At 50.4% G+C, this 26064-nt stretch overlaps 2 protein-coding genes across 6 annotated transcripts in view; both read left to right on the top strand.

Moving 5' to 3' along the window:
- Positions 1-6843, top strand: part of SEZ6 (seizure related 6 homolog) — a 48184-nt gene extending 41341 nt beyond the window's left edge. Inside the window, exons 6-17 of one of the 2 annotated variants that reach the window (XM_070772766.1) lie at positions 1199-1367; positions 1500-1666; positions 2234-2428; positions 2679-2817; positions 2909-3105; positions 3652-3846; positions 4232-4423; positions 4508-4705; positions 4984-5022; positions 5279-5396; positions 5481-5583; positions 5764-6843. In XM_070772766.1, the coding sequence (XP_070628867.1) occupies positions 1199-1367; positions 1500-1666; positions 2234-2428; positions 2679-2817; positions 2909-3105; positions 3652-3846; positions 4232-4423; positions 4508-4705; positions 4984-5022; positions 5279-5396; positions 5481-5583; positions 5764-5793 (1742 nt within the window). In that variant the 3' untranslated portion in view covers positions 5794-6843. Of the gene's footprint in view, positions 1-1198; positions 1368-1499; positions 1667-2233; positions 2429-2678; positions 2818-2908; positions 3106-3651; positions 3847-4231; positions 4424-4507; positions 4706-4983; positions 5023-5278; positions 5397-5480; positions 5584-5747 lie in introns of both variants that reach the window. The other variant, XM_070772765.1, reaches the window with a different exon arrangement.
- A 3417-nt stretch (positions 6844-10260) lies between these two features.
- Positions 10261-26064, top strand: part of PHF12 (PHD finger protein 12) — a 39963-nt gene continuing 24159 nt past the window's right edge. The window contains exons 1-2 of one of the 4 annotated variants that reach the window (XM_070772764.1): positions 10261-10917; positions 11561-11742. In XM_070772764.1, the coding sequence (XP_070628865.1) occupies positions 10852-10917; positions 11561-11742 (248 nt within the window). In that variant the 5' untranslated portion in view covers positions 10261-10851. The remainder of the gene's footprint in view (positions 10918-11560; positions 11743-26064) is intronic. The other 3 variants (XM_019981607.2, XR_011561942.1, XM_019981604.2) reach the window with 3 other exon arrangements.

Genomic DNA, 26064 nt, shown 5'->3' with positions numbered 1-26064 from the left:
AAGCACTGCAGCCGAGCCAAGAGAGACGGGTTTATAAAGGGCTCGAAACCCCTCTTGATCTTGGACTTTATCTTGAGGGTTACAGGAAGCCACTGAGGAATTTAAGTGGAGGACGGGGCATAGTCAGATTTCAAGGGCAGTGCCGTTCCAAGACCAAGCAAAAAGGCGAGTCTGCCCTCTCTGCAAAGAAGCAGAGAAGAAACTCACCAGCACCCCTTCCCCGGGAGCTGTATTAGGTTAAAATACTCTTCAGTCTGAACACTTGGAGACAAAGGCACTGCATCTTGGCCAGGGTAGTCTGGTCTCTGAGAGCTGGCAGAGTCCAGAGCTGTAGGTCCAGGAAAGGAAAGTGCTACCGGGGACCAGCCAGAGTCCTATTGCCTGCGACTTCTTCTCTGGCCCCATTTAACTGCCAGGGGCTTGTGGCCAAGTAACTCAGCAGCCCTTGGTGATGGGGAAGGGCGAGCTGCCGAGCCTCTGCTAAGGATGAGGGGGCCGTCCCAGGCCAGAGGGACTAGTGCTGGAAAGGGGTCAGCCTGTCAGTCAGGACTAATTGACAGCAGTAGTGATGCTGACTCAAGACTGTCTCCTGGCTAACAATGCTTGCTACAGGCACAAGGTCTGGAGGTGAAGGGCATGCCCACCAGGTGTTTGTCATCCCTGAGCTAGTCCTACTCTCTTTTTTATAGTCATTCATTCATTTTATCCAAAAAAGCATTGAATACCAACTCTGTGTCTGGTTTGAAAAGACCTGGCCCCTGCCCTGGAGGGCTTAGTTAAGGGACATATCCAAAAATAACTGGTTTAGGAAGCTGGTCTGAGACAGAGGCAGCAAATATATTCAAGAAGGTTGGAGCCCTGGGAAGGGAAATAAAGTTCACCTGGGAGGAGGAATCAGGGAGGGCCTCCTTGAGAAGTCAGCAGTGAGGAAAGGTGACTCACCCAGGACCACGTGGCTAGGCAGCCGCAGATTCCCTAGTCAAGGGAGTTGCACATGAATGGTCCTGGAGGTGTGAAAGGTTAGGAGGTTGGCTGCCTGAAGCTGCAGGGTCACAGGGGCAAAGGATTGACCTCCAGAGCAGTGAAGGCAAGCTCCCTGCTGCCCCGTGCAGAAGGCATGGAGCTGGGATGGGTGGGGAGGCTTGCTAGGCTGTCTAGGATCCAGCCGGGGCCCAGCCCACAGCGGCCCGTCTCACAGCTGCCTGCGGTGGAGTGATCCGCAACGCCACCACCGGCCGCATCGTCTCGCCCGGCTTCCCGGGCAACTACAGCAACAACCTCACCTGCCACTGGCTGCTTGAGGCTCCCGAGGGCCAGCGGTTGCACCTGCACTTTGAGAAGGTTTCCCTGGCTGAGGATGACGACAGGTGAGGGGGTGTCCTGGTGGGATCGGAGTGCCTGGCCTGGTAGTACCCTGCCGGAGGGATGGTACCCAAGCCTGGGGCCTCACCCCACCCAACTCAGCGACCAACCACGCAGCTGCCGCTCTCGTGGCCCAGGCTCATCATCCGTAATGGGGACAACGTGGAGGCCCCGCCCGTGTATGATTCCTACGAGGTGGAGTACCTGCCCATTGAGGGCCTGCTCAGCTCCAGCAGACACTTCTTCGTGGAGCTCAGTACTGACAGCAGTGGGGTGGCTGCGGGCATGGCCCTGCGCTACGAGGGTGAGCCTTCTGGGGCCTAACCAGGGGTCGGGGTCTCCAGCCCAGGGTCTCTTCTCACACTCTCCCTCTCTGCCTCAATTCCCTCATCACTACTTCCAACTCGCCCCTTGCTCACCTGCCACCCAGGTCCTCTCTCCTTATTCATCCCCTGAAATCCAGGATTCTGCTCCATCTTTGCAGGAGACCCCTGCCTGGACCCAGGCCCTCTGGTCCAAGAGAATCAGTTCTCTAGAGTTTGAAGAATAAAAATAGCCTCCACCCTTACAGAAGAAGAACTGCCGCAGCAGACATTCTAGCACCACTCATGCGTGCATGTGTTCATTAATTTATTAAAAAAAAAACCAAACATGTATTGAGCGCCTTCTGTGTACTAAGCACAAACTCAGCACTGAGAATACAATGGTGATGGCCCCCTGAGGATAGACGCTCTGGGCTGCTCCGCCCCCTGCTCCAAACCCAGACACACATCTGTTGTCAGGAAGAGAAAGGCCCTGGGGAGGGAAGTAGGACGACTGGCCCGTGTTTGTGGCGGTCGTGCTGAGCTGGGCTGGGTCCTGTGGTTTGCAGCCTTCCAGCAAGGCCATTGCTACGAGCCCTTTGTCAAATACGGCAACTTCAGCAGCAGCGCACCCTCTTACCCTGTGGGGACCACCGTGGAGTTCAGCTGCGACCCCGGCTACACTCTGGAGCAGGGCTCCATCATCATTGAGTGCGTGGACCCCCACGACCCTCAGTGGAATGAGACAGAGCCCGCCTGCCGAGGTCAGTAGGCATCAGGGGGTAGGCCTTCTGGGGGCAGGGAGCAGGGTGGGCACGAGGGAGCCGGCCACAGGGCCTGGGACCACGGGATCCGGTGACACATGTGATTGAAGCTTCCCCTACCCAGGAGGAGGTGGGGGGTCCCAGCAGTGGGCAGGCACTCCTGTGGACAGGAGGCAGCCCCAGGACATGGCACTGGCTGGGGGTGGAGGGGGGTGGAACACCGAGGGGATGCGGTTCCCCTGCCTTCCAGCCGTGTGTAGTGGAGAGACCACAGACTCGGCTGGCGTGGTGCTCTCCCCCAACTGGCCAGAGCCGTACGGCCGTGGGCAGGACTGCATCTGGGGCGTGCATGTGGAGGAAGACAAGCGCATCATGTTGGACGTCCGAGTGTGAGTGCCCACTGGGCTCGGCCAAGCCACCTCCCGGGATCTGGGGCCCTCTCTCAGCTGGCCCACCCTGCCTGACGGTTCCCCTCCACAGGCTGCGCATAGGCACGGGTGACGTGCTAACCTTCTATGACGGGGACGACCTGACAGCTCGGGTCCTGGGCCAGTACTCTGGGCCCCGTGGCCACTTCAAGCTCTTTACCTCCATGGCTGACGTCACCATTCAGTTCCAGTCTGACCCCGGGGCCTCAGTGCTCGGGTACCAGCAGGGCTTCGTCATCCACTTCTTTGGTGAGCTTGCCCCTGCCCTGCCCTGCTGGGGTGGGGGGCGGGTAGAAGCGGCGCCAGGTGCAGACCCCCAGCCTAGGCAAGTCAGAAAGGCCAGGGAGGTGAGGAGTCTGAGCACTCTTATCTGATTGGGGGAAGCTGGAAGCTGGGACATTCCAGGCATCACCTTTGGGAAGTTAATCTTATTCTCCATCTCCCCTGAGGGCCCAGTGAGAGGAAGCAAGCCTCTGCTAAACGGAATTGGGTAGACAGGGAACTGAGGAAAGGCCTTCATTGAAGTGACAGTTTTCCCCACCCTACCCGGCCCCTCTCTCAGGGCTAAGGAATTGGCCAACGCACTTGGGAAGTAAGGCCAAAGCTTAGGTGACAACCCTGGAATCTAGGAGACAGGCAAGAAGGAATCCCTGAGCAGGAAGGCATGATCGCTGAGCCTGCCCAGGCCAGGCCAGGCGTGGATGAATTGGCAGGAACTGGAGTGCCCTCGAGGGGAGGGAAGCTAGCACAGTCTTCCTTGGGTGCTGCTGAGGGCCTGCATCTTGCTGCCCCCAGAGGTGCCCCGTAATGACACCTGTCCGGAGCTACCTGAAATCCCCAATGGCTGGAAGAGTCCGTCGCAGCCTGAGCTGGTGCATGGCACCGTCGTCACCTACCAGTGCTACCCTGGCTACCAGGTGGTAGGCTCCAGTGTCCTCATGTGCCAGTGGGACCTCACCTGGAGTGAGGACCTGCCCTCATGCCAGAGAGGTAAGTGTACCTGTTCCCCACGCTCTCCCCATTGCAACCTAGAAGCCTCTCTCCCGGATTCTAATCCAGACTCTAGCTGTTATTAGCTGATAGTCATAGCCTCGGTTGCCTCATCTGTGAAGTAGGATCATACCTTCTCATAGAGTAATCCACCAAGTACTCCAAGTTTTCCATTCCTGGTATGTGGCCCACCAGTGTTTGTTGATTCTGATGAATGGGGAGGGGGACAAATGGAGAGAGGACACCAGCACAATGGTAGGGGCAGATAAATAGGGGTGGAGCCCTGTGCTGTGAAGATTTTGGCAGGCCTGGAACAAAGCCAGTATGCACTGGGTTTTGTTGAGTTCTACTTGGGCCACTTCCCTTTGTCACTCTCTACCCTCAGTGACTTCCTGTCGCGACCCTGGGGATGTGGAACACAGCCGACGTCTCATATCGAGCCCTAAGTTCCCCGTGGGGGCCACCGTGCAGTATATCTGTGACCAGGGTTTTGTGCTGACGGGTAGTGCCCTCCTCACCTGCCATGACCGCCAAGCCAGCAGCCCCAAGTGGAGTGACCGGGCCCCCAAATGTCTCCGTGAGTTCAAACGGGGAGGTGAGAGGATGCTGCCTCTGGCGGCTAGGGGCCTGGCACCCTCACTGGGCCCTGCCTGTTTTGCAGTGGAACAGCTCAAACCGTGCCATGGCCTCAGCGCCCCCGAGAATGGTGCCCGCAGTCCCGAGAAGCGGCTGCACCCAGCGGGGGCTACTGTCCACTTCTCGTGTGCCCCTGGCTATGTGCTGAAGGGCCAGGCCAGCATCAAGTGTGTGCCCGGACACCCCTCACATTGGAGTGACCCCCCGCCCATCTGTAGGGCTGGTGAGTGTCCTACCATCTGCTGAACCTCCGCCTGGCCCACAGGGCTGCCCTGGCAAAGATGTCAGAGGCCAAGAACCAAAACCCCTTGCCCACGGCACCCCCACCTCTTATGTTATTCCTGGTTTCTCGGGTGTCTGCCAGATCCTTCTGACCTGGTGACAAACTCTGGGGTGGGCTCCCCTTGGACAAATTCCTCCCCATGACCAGCCCCCTCCCTGCCTTTGTGGTCTGGCTGTTTGGGCTCACCCACTGCCCTTGGCCCTCCCCTCTTATTCCAGCCTCTCTGGACGGCTTCTACAGCGGCCGCAGCCTGGATGGTGAGCCCCCAACCTCCTCAAGGATCAGGGAAATAATCTCCCTGCCCCTTGTTCTCACAGCTTCCAGGCTGTGGGCTCCCCAAGGAGGGAGGGCAGAGAAAGAGAGATGTGGGACTACCAGGGGGCAAAAAGCTCCTTCCCCTGCCCCCAGCCAGCTAGAGGGAGCTGGCAGCTGGCTGCCTCTGGGCAGAGGTGAGGGGACATGGGGCTCAGGCGACAGGGCCCTCTGCCCCAGCCCCATCCTCTGTGCTTTCAGTTGCCAAGGTGCCAGCTGCCTCCAGCACACTGGATGCTGCTCACCTCGCAGCTGCCATCTTCTTGCCGCTGGTAGCGATGGCGCTCTTGGTGGGAGGCGTGTACCTCTACTTCTGCAGGTGAGTCCGGCTTCTCTGCCTGCCCTGCACCCCTGACTCGCTCCCGCCCAGCACTCCTGACTCCTAGGCTTCTCTGCTGCACAGGCTCCAGGGGAACAGCCCCCTGCAGCTGCCCCGGACACGACCCCGCCCTTATGACCGCATCACCGTGGAGTCAGCGTTTGATAATCCAACTTACGAGACTGGAGTAAGTACCCAGGCCAGGCTCAACACCCCAGTCAGGACCCAATTCTGTGCTCCCTTGGCCAGGTACCCCTGAGTGTCCTGCCAAGCCCTTTCACTCTTTCCTTTTTCCTCGGGAAGGTGGATTGTGGACTGGCAAGGCTTTGACAAGTTTCCAACTCCCAGAAGTCTCTTTCCTTTGCAGGAGACGAGAGAATATGAAGTCTCCATCTAGGTGGGGCGGCCTGGGGAAGCCGGCTCCGCCCTGCATCCCAGTCCAGCAGCAGAGCTCCCAGCTTCCTGCTCCCTTGCCCTCCACCTCCTGTACATACCACCTGGGAAGAGATGCGGCCAGTCCCTCAAGAAGTTCTGCACTTCCCGCCTGCAATACCCACCAGGGCCTATTATCTTGGGACCACTGCCCACTTAGGGCCCTTCCTTGGGTCCAAGTCAGGGGCATCTGCCTCCAGGCCAAACACAGCTGGAGCACATGCACCAAGAACCAGCATTCTCCTGACCCTCTCTCAGGCCTGGGACCTCTGGGCTGGAATTCACAGGCAGGGTGGAGTACCTCCCTCCATGTGACCACCCTCCAGCCCTGGCATGCAGCAGCCCTGACATGACAGTGGCGGAAACTGTGCCAGGGGGCTCCTCACAGGGCCGCTGCCAGTGGCCAACCCTGGTCTCAGCAGTGACCTCTGAGTAGTCCTGGCATGCTGACATCAGTCCCCTGGGGAGATCTCTAGTCTTTCTCTAAGGCCCCAGGAACGGTCAGTTCTGCCTCCTGCCCCTTCCTGGCAGAGGCAATAACGCTAAGGGATCTTAAGGGGTTTAGGGACTCTACCCCAAGCTCAGGTTGGACTTCCCTAGGCCACACCACTCATGCGCCACACCAAAGCAGGACACCCCCGGCTGCTCCCCTGGTGGCCCTACACCCTAAAAGAGGGAGATCTTCCCCTGACGTCAGTCTGGCTGTGAAAAACACCCTCTTGCCCACCTTCCCCTCCTCCAACCCCAGCGACCTGTCAGGCTTCCCTCCTGGCCACTGCGTTTTGGGATAAGGGGAGTGTCAGGCATATTCTAAAGATGCGCAGAGGTCCATGGGTGCAGGAATTTGGCATGGAACAGAGGGTCAAAGCATCCCAGGGAGAGGCCCAGGAGTTGGCTGCAGGCTACTTTGTACATGTAATGTATTATATGGGGTCTGGGCTCCAGTCAGAGAACAATCTTCTATTTCTGTTGTTTCCTTATTAAAATGGTGTTTTTGGAAAAAAAAAAAAAGCAATGGCCTGGTGGATGGTGCTTTCTTGGAGGGAAGGGAGGCGGAAGACAAATGGGATGCGGACTTGAGGGCCAGAAGGCATGCTAAACCTCCCAACTGATCATCTCCAGACTTTATAAAAAACCAGTCATGGGAATTCCCTGGGGCTCCAGTGCCTGGGATTCAGCACTTTCACTGGACAGCCTGGGTTCAGTCCTTGATCAGGGAACTAAGATCCTGCAAGCCCCACGTGCAGTCAAACGAAAACAAAAAGTAGCCACGTGCCAGTGCTTCAGGGACTACTGTCCCCAGAAGATCAGTGTGACAGCTGGCATGTGAAGTGAGAGGCCCCAAGGTTGGTGCCACAGGGGTGTGGGAACCCAGAGACTGAAATGCTCAGCCATCCCAGTGCTTCACTTCCCCTCTTTGCTAGGTCCAGAACCAAAGCCTAGCACAGTCCTAAGTCTGTCCTCAAACCCATCGTATTGCTGAAAAAGCCCAAAAAACCTGATGCCTTTCTTCCTTGACTTTGTTCCAGCTAGCAAGCTTTAGGAAATTGGAATAGGAATCAGAGACTGAGCCCCTGAACGTGAGGCTCTGGTCTGTCTTGGCCTCAGAGAACATCCAGACTGTCAAGTGCGGAGGCAATGTAGCCTAGGGGCTTAGCTTCTAATTTAACAAAAGCTATGTCCATGGACTCCAGAAAGAGGTGACTAAAGAGGATGTGCTTAAGTTTGCCTTGTTGGGTCCCTCCCAGCATCTATGCCCCTTCCCTATGGCCCCCAGAAATCTCCTGAGATGTGTTTAGCCAGCCTTGGTCCGCATCACACACATCCATGCTTAGAGGTGTGCTCTGCATGGCTGCTCTCCAGAATAAGAGCAAAAGGAAGGCAACAGGGAGTTGTGGGCACTCAGAAGCCAGAAAACGGAAATGGTAGCAGCAACCAGAACTTCTAAAGTTATCCAACACGGAGATCTTCGATCACTTATGGCTGGCCACCTCCTGGTTCTACCACAAGCCACCTTGAAAGATGGAGAGGCTCCAGCCCGTGCAGAATGCAGTGCCTACATTAGCCACAAGAGGTCACTTCCAAAGGCATGTGTATCCCACCTGCTCTCCTCAATCCCCCTGGCACATCCAGGGCAGGAGCTCTCCAAGGTGGCACCAACTGCTAGCCCCACGGGGCTGACCTCACCCTCCAAGTTCTGAGAGGAAGGTGTGTGGAGTGATTAGTTACCCTGGTACTTGTCAACAGAGCCAAGTATTATTTCCCTCATTAGCCCATTAATGCCTATGTCTGTTCTCAACTGCAGTGACGGTGTTCATCAAAGCAAAGCCTTGCTCTTTGGGCATGTGCCAGTGGCTTACTTATCTGCCCCATAATACCTTCAGGCTGACACAGCAGCATGGATGGGCCCTGAGCTGTAGGAAGGAAGCCAGTAGGAGAGGGTACATGATATACCCACTTCTGAGCATCTGTAGCATGAAATACTGCCTAAGAAGACATAAGGTCCAGCCACTTCCATACTTCTAGCTCAGCCCTTCTCTCTCTGTTCCAGAGCCACTAAGATTTCTTGTTTGCTGAGGCTGGTAGAGGGTAGAGAGGGCCGATCTACATGACATATTCCCCTGCTTGATCAATAAGGCCCAGGACTTTATTATTCTTCCCAGGCACCAACCGGATCATTAGGAAAGTCAGAAGAACAGAAACCTAAGATCACACACCCACGACCTCACCCTCCTTACTATCCCCCACCCCAAAGCAGCAACGCCTCTCAGACAGTTAGACAGTATCCCAGCCTGGGAATTAAAAAAAAATGTTTCATTCTTAGGTCTGCCATAAATTCACTATGTGAACTAGGCAAACCACTTCTCTTCTCTATGCATCGGTTAATGAAGAGGTTAATACAGATGGTTTTTAAGCCCTTTCCAGTTTTAGGTTTCTGAGAATGCTAAGTATACCTTAATATCAAAAGTGAGCCAAGACACAGCTACCTGGTAACAATGCCAACTAAACGCCTCGTGTCAGGCACAATGATGCCCCTCCCTCCTCCACCGCTTCATCTACAGTCAGGCAGAGGCAACTGGCCATCTCTGTAGACCGCACCAAGGGGAGGGACGGGCGCGGTGGAGAGCGTGAAGCCCCGCCCAGAGTCCGAGGTGAGACATTCAGACTACAAATCCCAGCATACAGCGGCAGCTCAGAAAGGTATCTCGCTCTTCCCCGCTGCTACTGCTAAGTCGCTTCAGTCGTGTCCGACTCTGTGCGATCCCATAGACGGCAGCCCACCAGGCTCCCCGTCCCTGGGATTCTCCAGGCAAGAACACTGGAGTGGGTTGCCATTTCCTTCTCCAATGCATGAAAGTTGAAAAGTGAAAGGGAAGTCGCTCAGTCGTGTCCAACTCTTCGCGACCCCATGGACTGCACCCCACCAGGCTCCTCCGTCCATGGGATTTTCCAGGCAAGAGTACTGGAGTGGGGTGCCATTGCCTTCCCCGAGTCCATCCTACATTACACTGCATCGCACGCACACGGAACTACGGCTCCCAGAATCCACCAGACCCATCGCGATTCTTGCTCCCAGGGTGCAATGCTCTCCCTTCGCCCTTTGGACCTCGGCGCGTTGCAAACTGGGAGCTGAAGTCCACTGCGGGCAGGTAGCTGGGCGTTGTCAGCATTACAAACTCTTAGCCTTTGGCTTCCTCTTGGAGGGCAGTTTTCAGAGAGAGTAATCAAAAGAGGGTGGTATCGGGCAGGCAGACCTCCACGGTGCCATCACTACGAAAGGCAGGGATGCTCAGGCTAAAATTTACTGCTGGGAGCGGGAGGGAAGAGAGAACAGAAGCCAACCAACCCGACACCAAAACCATCGTTTTCCGTCGCGATGGCTTTTCTTTTTCTCTTTACCAATATGGCGCCTGGTCCAGCCACACCTGACGCTGGAACCAAACAGTCCAGTACAACATCCCTAGGAGTACATGCTGTCACCGACAGCCTACCAGCGCCAGCCAACACCACACTTTGCTCCTTTCTGTTCACTCCTGAGGACTCCAAGGGCATGGTAGTCTATAACCCACTACCAAAATGGCGAAAGGAGAAGCATTCTTGTTAGGGCCTTCTGGTGACAATACGCCTGCGCCGGAGTCGACTGTGTTATTGTGGGACGGGAGGGGAGCATCCGCAACACGCCTGCGCGAGACTAGAGTCCTCTTGGTCTACACTCAAACACCAATGGATGAAGAGCCCCGGTGTTCCTGCGGCTGCGCCGTGACCCTTCGGAGCTTTCCCAGGCGCCTGCGCGAGACCACAAGTCCCGCCCTTTCATCGCAGTACGCTGGCGCAGGGCTGAAAGGCGGGGCTTCGACGCTCCAGACGAATGCCAGCGCGGCTGCGCGCCGGGGGGTGCCCCCTCTCTGCGGCTGCGCGGGAGCCCGGCCGCCGGCTGTCACTGCGGTTGCGCGCGGCGAGCGGCGATCCCGGGGCGCCTGCGCGGGTGGCTTTGCGGGCGCTCGCGGTAAGTTTGCGCCAAGTGCGCGGCAGCCGGGACGCAGACGGCGGCGGCGGCGAGAGGCGGAGCCCGGGGACCACCCCCCATCACCCTCCCCGCAGTCACCTCACGTACCACAACCTCACCTAACCTCTCACCCCCCCACCTCCGATCCCCCCAACCCCGGGATGGCAGCGCCCGCCAGCCTTCCCGGCCGGACCAGCGGTCGCCAGCGCCGGCTCTAGCCTGTGGGACTAGGCCCCGCCGAGGCCTGACCCCCCCCCCGAGCCGGGACCCACCGTGCAGCCAGCCGCCGGGCCGGGGCTGAGGGGCCGCTCCCCCCTCACGGCCCGTGGGGAGGACGCTGCCGTCCCGGGGACTGGGGGCCGGGGGGTGGGGGGGAGCCAGGGCGAGGAAGTCGGGACCCGTGTTTGGAAAAAAGAAGAAGGGCCGGGGTCAGGAGCGCCCCCTCCCCCCGCTTCCCCCCTCCCCCCGGGGTTGGGGGGGCCGGAGCAGAGAGCGCCCAGCCCGGGAGGTGGATGAATGTGGGAGAAAATGGAGACCAAGACGATCGTGTACGACTTGGACACGTCGGGGGGGCTGATGGAGGTAAGAGTGGCCCACCTCATCCCCTTCCCCCAGCGCCGGGAGGGAACCTCCGCCCTCCGCCCCACAAAGCCGGCCCTGAGCTCGCAGCGCAAGAGGGCCGGGGGAGGGGGGCTTTTCCTCACCGAGACTCTCCCTCCCATCTTTGCAACTCGGGGGGCTGAGCTCAGCCGCCGAGGACGTTTGCAGCAGTTTCACCTACCCGCCGCCCTCGATTCGCTCTCCCGAAGCGCCAGCCCACTCCATCTCTTTGCACCGGCGGGCCTCCCCACCCCCTTCTTGTCGGCCCCTTTGTGCTTCCCCCAGCACGTCCGGGTACCGGGCTTCAGGCCCTTCCCGAGCCTGGCTTTGGAGTCCCCCACTGTCCATACAAGGAAGTGGCGAGAAGGGAACCGCGCACCCTCTCCCCATCCCCCTACTCTGATCCTCCCCATTTGGAAGAAGCGGTGCTCGTTGTGCGGCAGGAACGCGGTTAGGGTGGGCTCCCCCTGGTTCCGGGGGCTAAGAGGTTCTGGGAGCAGCCTGGATGGGAGGAAGAAGGACAAAAGGGGGGAGAGGGGTGGGTGACGGAGATGCTGCGCCGGGGGGGCGACGGACCGCCCGGGAGCTACGAGTGTGCACACACGCCATTTGTATGTGTGTGCAGCAAATCCAGGCTCTGCTGGCTCCCCCCAAGACGGACGAGGCCGAAAAGCGGAGTCGGAAGCCTGAGAAGGAGCCCCGGAGAAGCGGCAGGGCCACCAACCACGACAGCTGCGATAGCTGCAAAGAAGGTGGGGACCTCCTGTGCTGTGACCACTGCCCGGCCGCCTTCCATCTCCAGTGCTGGTAAGGTCTGGGGACCCCCTCCGGAGCCCCTTGGCGGACCCTTCCCGGCACATTCCTTCACCCGGCCTACCCCTGCTGGCCGAGATAACGGGCGCTTGCAGCCGCTAGCTCTCTGCAGCCGCTGGGGCGAGCGCCTCCCTGCCCCCAGGTGCGGCCCGGATCCGGCCGTTTGAGGGGGAGGAGCAGCCGTAGGTCCGGACCCCGAGGTGGGGGTGGGGAGGAGTGCGGAGAGCCCCATCTGGGATTGGAAGTCGCTGGGGAGCCGGGACGGAGCCGGCGGGGCACGGCCGGCGGTGGCGGGGGAGGAAGGGGAGGAGCTCCGGGCCCTGCGCCGCTCGCCGCCCGCGCGCCTGCCCGCCGCCCTCGGGCTCCTGCCGGGATGGGCTGTCCTCGGGGTGGGTGCGCGGAGCCCTCGGCCGCCGGAGCTGCCCTGGTCCAGGCCTGAGGGACCCGGCACCTGGGCGCTCGCGGTCGTGGAAGAAATCATGGAGGGTGTCTCTGAGTCCGCCTTTGCTCTGCTTCTCTGTTTACAATATGGCGACCCGCCTTTAAATTATATTTTTATTCTCAGCGCCATTTTGGCTGCATATATGATTTGCAGACGTCTCCCGGGGAACGGTGGGGGTAACCTCGGAGTCCTTTCGACGGAAGCCCGTCGGGGGCCGGAGCTGGGGTTTTGCCGCTGGGGTTCCCTTTCTCTCCCGCCGCTTGCCCCTGTTGCCTGTCGGAGCTGCCTGCCTCTTCCCTCCCCTCCCGGCGCTGCCGCCTCTTAGGAAATCGAGCCGGGTTAGACAATTAAAATTGCCCTTGGGCGCCGATTTCACTGCTCCGCGAGGGCATTTTTAAGGAGCGGAGAGCTGGAAAGCCGGGCGCTTTTTCTTACCCCCACTTACTGAACGCAAGGGGAGGGGAGAGATCGAAGAGGGAGGGAGGGACCGGGTTTAGTCGCCCGCTGCTTGATCTTCCTCAGCAGCTCAGCCCAGAACAATCCGACCAAGAAGAGTGTAAACTCCAGCTCCTGCCAGGAGAAATCACCTCGGCCTTCCTCAAAAATCCCACATCTGCGCCGGGACCCCGATCACATCTTGTTCGGATGGCTCTTGTTCTGTTCAGCAACAGTTGACTGAGGCAGATGTTTGCGAGAGGAGATGGCTGGGCCAGAGAGAGCGGGAAAGAGAGGGGCTGTTGCATTTGTTCCCACCAGTTTTGATATTGCCATTTTTAGCCTTCTCTTTAAAAAACAAAACAAAACCATAAAGTGAGGTTTTCCTTAAGCTCTCTATACAGTTCTATTCACATTCCGCCCCTAGGTTGGTGAAATAGTGCCTATTGTGTATTTGTACTAATTGCAGGTTTGGGAACACTTATTAGACAGATGACTGATACTGGGCTAATTAAGTCTGTGGTCAGAAGTTTTGTAGGAAGCTCCCATTACCATTCCCAAAATTCCTTTGCCCAGGAGAGCACCCCATCTTGGCTTGTAATGTTGCAGAGACAAAAATGATTATCCTGGGGGAGCTTTGCTGATGGCTTTAAAATTTTTATTGCTTAGTGACTAAGGCCAGCAGGAAGGGTCTGTGGTTTTTAGCCTTTGCTTCCTATAAGGTGTAAGCCATCTCCTGTCACATTTCCTGTGCTGTTGTTGAGCACAGAAGAGATTTGTACTGAGTGGCATTGTGTTGCTTACCAGTTATTCCCTGTTGCTTTTGTTTGTTTCGTGATTGTGTTCGATACATACTAAGAGTGAATTGTAGACTCCTTGATTTAAAACATGGGTTAATATTTTACCTCTAGAATGAAGTGAATGTTAACCAAGAAGGGTGATTCCCATACTGAGTGAGACTTTTGTAGGCTCTTTATTATCAGTTGTTTAATCAAGCTGAAATTGTTTATTAAAAACCTCAGGCAGGGGGAAAGTGTGCTGTTTTGCCTGAGATTGGGCTTTTAAAGTCTAAAACTTAACTCCTGGATCTTTGCACTAGATGAGTCCAAGTCTTGTCAAGTTGTAACAATTAACAGTTCTAGTTTAGCTGGTAGGAGAGAGGGAGGTGCTTTTCCTTCTGTCTTTTTGAGATTCAGACTGTGCATTTCATTGACTACTTTTTTTTTTAGACCATGAATGGAAACTGGTAATCAGAGATTTGAGAATCCTAGTAAATGAGACAGCCCTTGTTTCACATCTCCAGTTCCCTCTTTGAAGATGCCAGTACTGAATGTAACATTGATGTATCTCAGTAGTTACAAAAATCACAAAACATTGTAGATTTTGGTACAAAGGCAGGAAGCCTTCTTTCAAGTGAGGTTTATCCCACTTTACTGCTTCCTACCCCACGCTCTTTCTAGCCCAGAAGTATTTCTTTAACCGTTTCAACCTGGGTAGTTAGGTCAAGCAGTTAATAGTGTCAGAGAATTTTGATTCCTGAGTGTGCTCGGTAATTTGGCCCATTATCACTTATTTGTGTCATGTGAGAGTGAGGTTAGGAGGTGTGTCTGTTCTCTCTTGCTTCCCTTTTTAACTGGCTAAGACTGGATTATTTACATAAGCATATTACTGTAATGATGATTTTCCTCTTGGACACTGTACAAAAGTGAAGATAGTTTTGCAAACTCTGTAGGTCATAATCGCAGTGCTGCTGTGGGTCTCCATTCCAAGCTCTGGGAGACAAGTCCAATTTCAGTCTCTGGTGTGCCTGACCAGCTTGTCTCACAGTGAACAGGATCTAATAAAAGGCTCCAGAAGTGATTTTAAGCAAACTTTACCTGTTGGACTTAGTGACATGGACATAATCACAGGGGATCTTTCTAAGATAACCTACTGGAGGAATTGACTGCTCCAATAAGCTGTCTTAATTGTCTTGTCTTTTCTCAGAGGCCAGTGCTCTGTATGAGGAACCTTTCTTCCGGATTAGACCGGGAGCCCTGTTTCTGGGTTTTCTCTGATAACCTTCTGGGTGAGGGAATGGATTGTCCTGTGCTCAGAATCCTGGACTCACTGAAGAATTGAACTTGAGGGGCTGATGTCTTCATATTTGTTTAAGTAATAGGGTAATCCATTTTATCCAAGTTTAACTGGTTTATCAGTTATTCAGAGTGGTGGTAAGGGTTACTAAATTTGCCTGTAGAGGACTAGGAAGAGATGTTTTCAAGTGTTCCCTAGTGAACCTGACCTTTATCGTAATTGTTGAGCTTTCTGAAAATACTGATCTCCATGGACTGGTCCCTAAAAATTAGCCTTTAAAAAAAAAAATTAGAAAACTGGCAGAGCTCTAGTTGCAGCTGACCCATCTTTCTGTTTGAGATGGATGGGATTGTTCTCAGGAGCAAAGGGAGTATAGTGAGGCTGACTGGAACCTAAATAGTTCCTTCTGATTGCATTTTGCTGCAGACAGTCTGAGGGACCAGAACGGTCTGGTTGAGAAGTGCATCTCCCTCGCAGACCTCAGCATGGTTGCTTCCCGTCAGACAGATTTCTGTAGCATTTGCCTCCGCATGTTATATTTGGAATTGTTGGCCGGCTTTCCTCTCTCTGGTGTTGGCAGCAAGATCCAAAACGAGGTTTTCGAAGAATGAGAGTAAAAAGGTCTCTGCACAGGCAAAACTAAGCTCAGCTTGGAGTTTTGCATATTTAATTTTCAGTGAGTCATAACAAGAAAGGTTTCACACACAGTAGAAAACTGCCTTGTAGAAAACCTGTATACTGTTCGAACTTCTAAGGGGCTGATTTTTCTGCTTTTGTTGTCCTTAGAATAGTATCAAGCAAGTGGTGAATTAAAATAGATTTATTTTACTGTTATCTTACAAATCTTTTGTTTCTGACATTCTGAGTGCTCAGAAGCCTGGCACTGAAGAACTGGGGATGACAGCATCTGAACTCCTTCCCTTCTGCCCCCTCATAGTAAAACGATTCAACAGTAAACAGACCTGGGACATCCCTGGAGATCCAGTGCTTAGTATTGCTTCCCCTGCAGGGGATGTGGTTCAGTCCCTGGTGGGGGAACTAATCCCACATGCTGTGCAGAGCCGCTAAAAGATTTCTTTAAAAAACAACTCTAATTTGATTTTATGTTTATTTATTTTTGCATTTGCTGTGTTTTGTTGGAATCTGGATGTGTAGTATTGTTTTTAAATGATCCACTCAGACATTGAGGTTCCACTACCATTTAACTTTAACTCAATTTCAATGTGCATGCTTTGTGAACTTTACTGTTTTTTTAGATTTATTTTATTTATTTTTACCAAAGGTTTTGTAAACTTAACGTGGGGCTCAAGGGCCAATTCTAATGAAATGAGTGCTATAGTTTGAAGATAACATATAAACACTGTTTAAAAATATAAGGATAATACTTGGGATGAGTTGTTTACTCACAAAATGTCAATCTCCTGCTGTTCTTTAAGGCCCTCAAAGTACTTTACAGATGGGCTCCATTAATATGTTAGGACTGTTTGAGGCCTTTGTAAATGAGTTATGTGGTATTGGGGTTTTTATGTTTGTTTATTTGTTTTTTAACGTGTTTAAATGTGTAGAAGTCATAGTTAGGTACTGCCTTCATTTTAATCTTGGAGGTGAGATTCATCTTGGTCTTTTTAAAATTCTTAATCAAGTGTGTTTCCAAGAGAATTTTTTAAAAGCCAGATCATAAAGGCAAATAAATTATTTAATTTGAGCTGAAAAGGAATTCAAATAGTCACTACGATGTGTTGCATGAAACACTGTTTTTTATTAAGTTCTTGACTAGAAGTAAAGTGGTACTCAGAACGGCTCAGTAAGTTTTCGGGGTTCATCCTTCTAAGATTTGTGAGTACTTCATTCTTTTTTATGGTTGAAAACGGTTCTATGTATGACTACCATATTTTATATATATATACACACACACACACCATATTTTTTAAGTCCATTCATCAGTCGATGGATATTTGAGTTATTTCTTCTTTTTGCTGTTGTGAATAATCATGCTGCAGATACTTGAGTGCAAGCGTTCGCATGGACATCTGTTTTCATTTCTCGTAGGTATATACCCAGGAGTAAAATCTCTAGGTCATATGGTAACTCTTACATTTAACCTGTGAGGAACTGGCAGACTATTTTCCCCAGGGGCTGCATCATTTTGCATTGCCATCAGCACTGTGTGAGCACTCCAGTTTCCTTACGTCCTTTTCAGTGCTAGCTATTACTTGTCTTCTTGATTAAAGCCATCTTATGGGTATGACATGCTCTCTCACTGTGGTTTTGATTTGCATTTGCCTGATGGCTGACGATATTGAACATCTTTTCGTGTGCTTCTTGATCATTTGTATATTTTCTTGGAAAAATGTCTATTCAGATCCTTTGATATTAATTGGGTTGTTTGTATTTTTATTATTGAGTTGTAAGAGTTCTTACATGTTCTAGATACAAGTCCTTTGTCAGATACATGACTTGCGAGTATTTTCTCCCATTCTATGGGTTGTCTTTTCACTCCCTCTATCTTCTTATTTTTTAATTTTTACTCTTACCTAGTAAAAGATGGTAGATTTAAGCACACTTTAATGTCTTTGCCTATGTTGTCTATGTTGAGACAGTAAGTAAAGGATTTTTCTTCATGAACTCAGAATGATGTGTCTCAGTAGAGGGAACCTTATAATGATTTGGTGTGCTGCTATTTCAGCTTTTCTGGGTGACCACTCTTAACAAAAAAGTAAAGCTAGAAGTTACCATGGAGGATGTATAAAAAAAAATCCACCACCTGTCTCCCACCAGCCACAATAGAAAATTTCTGTGTACAGGCACTTCTCATACATGGAGGGCCCTGGTTTAAGGAGGAAGATTTTAATCACCTCAGTTTGATAGGTAACAGCCTTGGGGTGGACATAACTGTAGATGAATTAGTGAGCTTTTTGATCCCAGTTAACAAGAACAAAAAGTTTGTTCGAACATTGCAGTGAACTCCTCACCTGTTTATATGTATCTTTATATCTAACCCCAGATAGCACTAAATAGGGAGACAGCACAAAGAGACTATTTGCTTGAAGGTTTTATGTAGGTTATAAAAGAAACCAAGAGGGTTTTTTTTGTTTTTTTGTTTTGGTACCCTAGATATGCAGGTGTCCTGCTTCTTAACAGAAACGGGTATATTTTTTCTTCTATAAGTTGCTAGCACAATAGTAAATAGATGAAGTTGATTGTTGTTTGTTTTGGGTTCTGGGTAAGAGTTTTAAAATCCATCTCTGGGCTTTCGTGTCCCACCCCCAGCACATAAACAGCAATTCCTTGGGTGTGTAGCTAAGCAGGCCAACCTGGTAGAAAATTCTGGTGAGGTTATGATGGCATTTACTATGATAATGCCGCACAGGCTCCTGGAAATGCATTCTAGTTTTAAAGTGCCAGAGTTTTAAGTAATTAGAGCAGGGGGGAAAAAGTTTGTCTTCCCTCCTCCACTGCTCTTTCTTTGACTTAAAACCCCTAGGGAGTACAGCATGGGCCAGCTGCATTGCCATTCAATGAGTGACATTTCTGAGAGCACCTCTGCATAATGCTAGCCTCCCAGGAGACAGGACAGGAGTACAGCTGTCCCTCTGCCAATTTCCTGCAAGAGGAGGACATTGTATTCAGTGCAAGTCCTAGACCAAATTTCAAAAAGGCACTTTGGTGTTGCAGATTTGTCACTGTGCCCAGGCCGCATGCACAGGTCACTAGCTGACTGCCTTTCCCATGACTCAAGAACAGTTAAGAAGAATAAGAAGGTGACTCCTTTTTCTGCCTGCCATTTCCAGATATCAAATTCCTCATCCTTTAAGCCTTAATTTTTTTCTAAATCTAATCTCAACAAATAAGAATAAAGATGAAGTCTTTTTTTTTTTGTCTTTTTTGTTCTTTTTTCTAAAGATGAAGTTTTGTATGGGAGGCAAAAGACACTGAGAGGTGTATTGGACCACTGATAAAAGGAGAAATCGTTGATTTGACCCATCAGCGAAAAGGGGCTTGGCCATTACACACAGCTCTTGTTGAATTCACAATAAGCAAATTCCAGGTATACCTTGCAGATTGATGACATTTTCTAAGTAATGAAAAAGTTGACTCACTCTTTCAAAGAACTACACTCCTTTTCCTTTTGCAATCCTATACTCAGTGCTCACTAAACTAGTTAAAAGCCAGAGACTGACCCATCTCCTCTGCTCACTGTTGCATAATACTTAGTGGTGTCACAAATGAAAGACGTGCAATGATAAACACTGGTTGGGTAACAGAAATGATGTCTGGGTTCTTCGAAGCGGATGGTACCTTTGTTAACATAAACACGGTGACCGTTCCTTTCTCCCTAATTACGTTTGCTTTCCTATGTATTAGTAGCTTGGGTGTTTAATCCTTGCCCTTCCCCTGTTTTCTGACAAATTATCCAGGGTATCTCCCAGGAAATGTTTCCTGGTCTTGAAAGGACAAAAGCCTTAGTTACAGGGTAGAGTGTGTCAACGCCTGAACCTAACGTTGGTCTCTCTCAGTGCTTTGGGCTTGTATAAGGCTCTTTTTGAAGTAAACTCAAGTGAGCAGGAGAGGGGCCTTCCCAGGTGGCTCAGTGGTAAAGAATCCGCCTGCCAGTGCAGGAGATGCAAGAGATGGAGGTTTGATCCCTGGGTGGGGAAGATCGGCTAGAGAAGAAAATGGCAACCCACTCCAGTATTCTCACCTGGGAAGTCCCATGGACAGAGGAGCCTCGCGGGCTACAGTCCATGGGGTCGCAAAGAGTTGGACACGTCTGAACACAGCACAGCACAAAACAGGAGAGGATTCTGTGGGATTTGAATTTATCCATAGGCCAAAGACATCACTGTACCTCCAGGCCAGGCAGGAGTGGGGGTACCTCAGAATTGCTAGCAAGGTTAAATTCCAGGCAGCACCAATGATTTTACAGGCTTTTATCCAGCTGTGATCCTCAGAAGGATGCTGGGTATTTGTTCCCCTGTCTGCATTTGTGCAAAGAACAGAGCAGAAAAGCCAATGAAATGCATGGAACTTTGAGTGAGTTTAGAGAAGTCTCTGCATTACAAAATTGGGCAGTGTGGAGCTACTCCTGTTCTTTCTACCAGCCATGGGCTCGTGCGATGAGCTGGAAGCTTTTTAATTCCCATGTTCACTAACTGTCAAGAGTTCTGATTCCTGGTTTTAACGAAGCTCTGGAAACACTAAGGAGAAACTCTACGGTGAACTTTCTCCATGAACAATCAACTGTTATTGGTCAAAATACATTGTGAAAATTTTACTACGTGAATCTCATTAAATGTGTCTGAGCCTGTAATATTCCATAGTTCTGTACCTGGGTTGGCCATATTTAACTTTGCTTGACCTTGCTTACCATTTTTATGAAAGACCATCTTAAATGTAGGGAGAATTCTGTCACTAATTTTGACCTTTATTGATGCTGATATTGACATTGTTTTGCTCTATTATCTGTGTCTTGCTTTATTCCTCCTTGGTAGTCCTCTCAGTTTTGCCTGGCAGAGATGACACTTAGTCATCTAACTCAAGGTAATTCTGACACCTGACTCCATGATATCAGACATCTTTGACTTTGAGCTGCAGTTTGTGGCATTGAAGTAAGAAAAATGTCTGCTGGTTATTTAAGTCACAGGAAAGAACTCCTGTCCAGGGCCTGTATGCTTGCTGCATGCAGGCTTTCCCCAAGTCTTACCATTTGTGTGCACACTTTCAGGCCTTTAGGGTGATTGTTCTTTGGTGGGGGACCATGTGAGAGAACAGTGGGCAGAAAGGAAGAATCATGGCGCTGTCTCTGACAAGTGTGTTTAGCTCCTAAATAGGTCACCAGGGGTATAACTGGAAGGCTTCAGAAGCCCAAGTCAGCACTTAGCTGTGGCATCAAACCACGACAGCACAGTCTGACAGCATGCCCAGGAGATTACTTCAGCAGGGCAGGGCGGGGAGCTTTGAGGTTTCTAAGTGAACTTGGGGGAGGGGTGAGCGGCAGAGTCAAAGACTAGGGGAATAAGTCCTGTGCTGTTTTGGCCCAAATGGTAGCTTTATGCCTCCTCCTTCCCTTTTTTTTTTTTTAAAGAAGACCCTGTCAGAGGAGAGTAAATGAAGCAGAAATCCTTCTTGGGGAAGAGCAGCTGGGCCATGGGTAGAAACCTGCTCTCCACATTTAGCTGGATTCAAATAGTTGGTCTCCCTACATCTAAGGTGTTACACTGGTTTTCATTTTCCCAACCTTTATAGAATTTTAGGCCCAGTATTTGTAAGATGTGAACTGTTCCAGATTCCCTGAGCTGTGTTCACAAGGAGAGTGTGGCCTGGCTATTTCCTTACTCTTGGCCGTCCACTGAAATTTGACCACAAAACAGTACCCAGTACCTCGGAGACTTTTAGTCTTTGTTTTCCATACCTCGGAGACTTTTATGGAATACACAGTTAAAATTGTTCTACTTTCCCATGGAATGTTCCCTGAGACCATTAAAAAGTGACTGTTGAGGCCAGAATATCGACTCTTTTCTAAAACAAGTGGACTCCAGCATCCATCATTAGGTGAATGAATGAAGCCCATTTTTAAAATGTTTGCAGCCAGCTCATTTTCCATTGTGGAGAAGCCAGGATCGCAAGAACAGCCACGCCAGTGATAGATCAGGTCCTGTGGCACCGGGCTCGGCTGGTAGAGAAGTTAGCAGAGGCGAACCCCTGGTATAAGTGCCGGTGGTCTTCCCCGCCTCCTCCTTGCCCTGCACTACTTGTAATCCTCTTCTCCAGGTGTCCTTCACTGGGAGGACGGCCAATGAAGCTCTACATAGAAGGCAATAAAATTGGGGGGCACAGTCAGCTAGTTTGAAAGGATTATATGCCTGTGGAAGTGACGCAACTAGCTAAGTTTCTCAATGGGGCATTTGTAATGGCCTGGCACTGCACTGGCCTCCTTGTTAACACAGCCACTGAGGCTCTGCATGAAAAACCAGCAGTGCGTGTACTTTTTATGTACTTCGTGGCATTCGCTGTATTTGAGTCAGTAGCTGGGATAAAGGAGAGGAAGAAATAAGGTTCAGGGACCCCATGAACTTCTCTTCACTTTCATCTCTTCAGTATCCTTCAGTGTGACCATCTTTCCTGCCTTTGAAAGGTAGGCCATCCGTGAAGGGAAAAGCTAATGCCCGCACAAGTGTCCAGGGGACGCTTACTATTTCTTCTGACATTTAAATTTCATTAAGTTTTGTTCTTTCAAAACACAGACCAGTAAATTGAGAAATGATTAATACAGCTTTTAATTTAAACAGATGTTTTTAAATTAAACTTGAACCGTCACCTCTTAGCTTTTCCAGGACAGAAACTGATTTCAGTTTATGAAAGGCTTGTTTCTTATGCGGGTAGATGCCTTTGTAGATCAAGATGGCTGCTGGGAGGCTGAGACACGGCTATGGTCCTGTCAGCGATCCCGTTTTGACTAGTACCGACACATTTCCTGAGCTGGCCAAGAGCAGCAGGGCCAGTCAGAGAGAAGAGGCCTGTTCTGAGCATGTATTGTCTTCAGCAGTCGGTCTTGCACAATGCCGTTAAATATAAATGCAGGATTTTTATCTGGTAGTGGACCTCACGTGGATGGATGAGACCCGTGAACTGTGAAATTAAAAATCAGAACCGCTCAGTGCTATTGTTTGCTGGCTGAACACCCCCCCACCACCACCACCCCAAAAAGGGGAGGGGACATAGATGATGGGGAAGGGGGCTGCAGGCAGTGAAATCTTTCTTAGTCTGATATTTTATTGCAACTGAAATGACCATTTGTGGGGCTGGAGAGCTTCTGATTCTTGGAGAATGATGGGTTCTGACAGGAGGGACCCTAACCAGAGTTCATTTGACTGACCTCTTTTAGAAGAGAACCGAGTGGAAGGCTGTTGGTGTATTGTGTACAGAAAGGCTGTTCGAACAGTGTTCCTGTGTGTATTACATAGAATATTTTGACAGTCCAGGGAGAGAAAATGGAGTGTGTTCTTTTTTAAGTATTTCTTCATCCACCTGCTTCCTTTTGTCTTAAGACATACACCAAAGCTTTTAATTTGGTTAGGTGATATTTTCATGTCTCTCCGACTGCCTTTGGTTCAAGTTTTAAAATGTCAGTGTCACTTAGCTGAATGGACATTTGCAAGCCATACATCAGAAACAGCATATTAAAAAAAAAAAAAGTCCAGAGCCCTATACCATTTTTATCTGCATGTTGTGATGCGAAAAAAGAGATCTCTGAAATAAAAGGCAGTCTTTCTGCTTCCTTGTCTCCCTTCACCTCTCCCCTCCTCCCTTTGTTCTCTCGATCCCCTCCCCCTCTCCCTTCCAGTTCTATATTGAAAAACTGCTTGTGCTGGATGGATAATTAGCGCAGAGCTATGGAGCAACAGGTCCCGCTGGTAGCGACTAAATCTGAAGTAAATGTTAATGTTGGGCAGGTTCACATGTATTAATAGGCGAAGGAGAGGAGTGAGGTTAGACTGGGATCAACCGCACTGGTATATGACTTGAAATAGATCCTCTTAATTAGAGAGCCAAGAACCATGACAACTACCAACGTCTTCCACCTGCAGTGGTGAGCTGCTGCCTCATTAGTGAATGAAAGAGACATTCTAAATTAAAACCGGGCTTCTTCCATTCTTTAGCTGTAAGTTGGGATCATCTGGCTCTGGACTTTGAATCTTTGACCCAGCGCAGGCATTACAGTTAGCTGAAGGGTGTATGTCTGTGGTTTTCTCAATAGACCAATCTAGACACCCTCTTCAGCAACAGAGGCACATCATTTGATTTGTTGGTGGGAGTTCAGATGTTAGAGTCCTGCAGCAGAGGTTTAGGAGTGTTTGCTTGAAATAATTAATGTCTTTGACAAGCTTTTTTTTTTTTTTTTAATTTTTGGCTGTGTTGGGTCTTCGTTGTTGCACATGGACTTCCTCTAGTTGCAGTGCACAGGCTTCTCACTGTGGTAGCTTTTCTTGTTGCAGAGCCCGGGCTCCAGGCACGTGGGCTTCAGTAGTTGTCCACACAGGCTTACTTTTCCCAGACCAGGGATCAAACTGGTGTCCCCTGCATTGCATGGCAGATTCTTAACCACTGGACTGCCAGGGAAGCCCCTTTGACCAGCTTTTTAATTGGTTTGTGTGTAGATGTTACTGTTAACAGTTTATAGGCCCTCTCAGGCCTCACAGAGAGCTACTCTGTGAGATGCATATCCTTCAGTTGTACACTTTCTGAAGATTGAGAGCTCCATTGCTGTGAAGTATTTTATAGCTTACAATGTCTTCAAGATCAGGTAGTGGTTAAAATAAATAGCAAGTTGAGGAGCGGTGAACAGTCACTCTCTGGCCAGTAATTGCTTTTAAACAAACGATCTGGAAGGAAACATCCATAGCTGTGAAGATGGGAAGATATTCTGTAAGAGCGCCACGCTCCCAGGACACCCTTCTTTCCTGGGGAGAAGGTGCCTGTCTTCTAGCACTGTGGGGCATATTCTTTGAAGCCAGAAAATAAAATAAAGATCCTTGGCCTGTTGTCTAAAGAGCTGCCAGTTTTCCAAGACAAGCCAGCTCACGTACAGAACACGACTTTTCTAGGGCTCACCTTTCTTCCCAGGACTTAGTTCTCAGAAGGAACCTAAACGTGGTTGGTGGACCACTGTATGCTTGGTGGACTTCAGTCTCTGTTCCCAGGGAAATGTCTCCACTCCCAGAACCTTCCTTTATCAGGTAGGTTGTCGCAATACCGAAATACACCTTCTTCTTCTAAGACTATAGTCTCGGGACTTCCCAGGCAGTCCAGTGGTGAAGACTCTGTGCTACTATCTCAGGGGGCATGAGTTCGATCCCTGGTCAGGAAACTAAGATCCCACATGATTCCGGGCATGGCCAAAACATAAAAAAATAGTCTTCTCATGAACACCTCAAGATCCTTAACTTCATCATCTCTAGAAGATCACTGGCTTAATTACCATTTGCTGAATAGCAGTTGTTGAGATATAGAAAGAATCAGGGAAGGGCCACTGTCACCTTCAGGTACCAAAAGACCAAACTTCTGAGGCTCTGGGTTGTCTGGGATCCATGAATAGTTGAGTCTTACATAGGTCTATATGCCAAGAAGCAGTTTGTAGTTGATTGTTCTTTTCACATTGCCTCTCGACTGTGATCCCTGAGAGCAAGGACCGTTTCTGAAATCTTGCCACTTAGTACATTGCTTAGCATAACGTGGGAGGGGGAGGTGTGGGTGGATGTGAGAGAGTTCAGTCATGTCCAACTCTTTGTGGCCCCGTGAACTGTATGTAGCCCACCAGGCTCCTCTGTCCATGGAATTTTCCAGGCAAGAATACCAGAGTGGGTTGTCATTTCCTCCTCCAGGGGATCTTCCCGACCCAGGGATGGAACATGTGTCTCTTGCGTCTCCTGCATTGGCAGGTGGATTCTTTATCACTGCACTGCCTGGGAAGCATAGTGTCCAGTAATACTTGAGTAGATGAATGACTCTGGTCTTCTCTGCCTAGAGGCTGAGCTTCTTGACGGGGTAGGTCATAACTGGTTTGCTTTGTGTCCTTCCTACAGCATGGTACCTCCAGGGTGGCATTGGTTAGGAAGCAGTGGAAACTCAGTAAATGAAGACTAATGGAGAGGGAAATGCTTGACCTTATGGTTGAGGAAGTTACCGTGATGGATATTCCATTGTGTTCCCCAGAAATAAGAGAACTCGCAAAGGTTCTTTAAAAACAGATTGGGCTCAAGATTTGGAAGAACCAGGAAGCTGATTTTGGTTCTCATTCTGCTGCTTTCTGACTCCATAGCTTTAGATAAATGAGTTTGGAGATACCTGTATGATGGGAGTAAGAATTTTCACAGTTTGATGGTGAAAATCAAATAAGAACATCTGTGAAAACACTTTGTGAACCGTAATACAGTAGATGTAAAATGAGATTATCACTCTGCTGTTTCTAAGCGTAGTGATGAGGAAGCACATTGATGTCTTTACAAGCGGCACTGGCTGACGGTAGTGTTTTTATGGTTTTTACTGCTGAGCAGCAGAAACTTTGATAATTTCAGCATCCTGACTTTAACTTTTAATCATATTCTTCTGTAGAGGATGGCCTTCATCACCCTGTCTTCATTGATATACAGGATTGAGAGGGAGCTGGGATGGAACCATGTTCTTCTTGACAGGCATATTATGATTTAAAGACTTTGGCATGCATATAATTGTTTTGAAGTTGCATGCTTAACTTGTGAGAACACTGTTCTAATGAGGGAAGCAGCTTTAAGATGGGTGGATGAGGCAGGGGAGTCCTCAGGATGTGTGTGTGAGCAACCCCGAGGCTGCAGAATCTCCTTTCT

The sequence above is a fragment of the Bos indicus genome, chromosome 19, assembly GCF_029378745.1.
Source record: "Bos indicus isolate NIAB-ARS_2022 breed Sahiwal x Tharparkar chromosome 19, NIAB-ARS_B.indTharparkar_mat_pri_1.0, whole genome shotgun sequence".
NCBI classification, from domain to species: domain Eukaryota; kingdom Metazoa; phylum Chordata; class Mammalia; order Artiodactyla; family Bovidae; genus Bos; species Bos indicus.
Note: the sequence above shows the minus strand (reverse complement) of the source record. Positions and strands in the feature narration are given on the sequence as shown.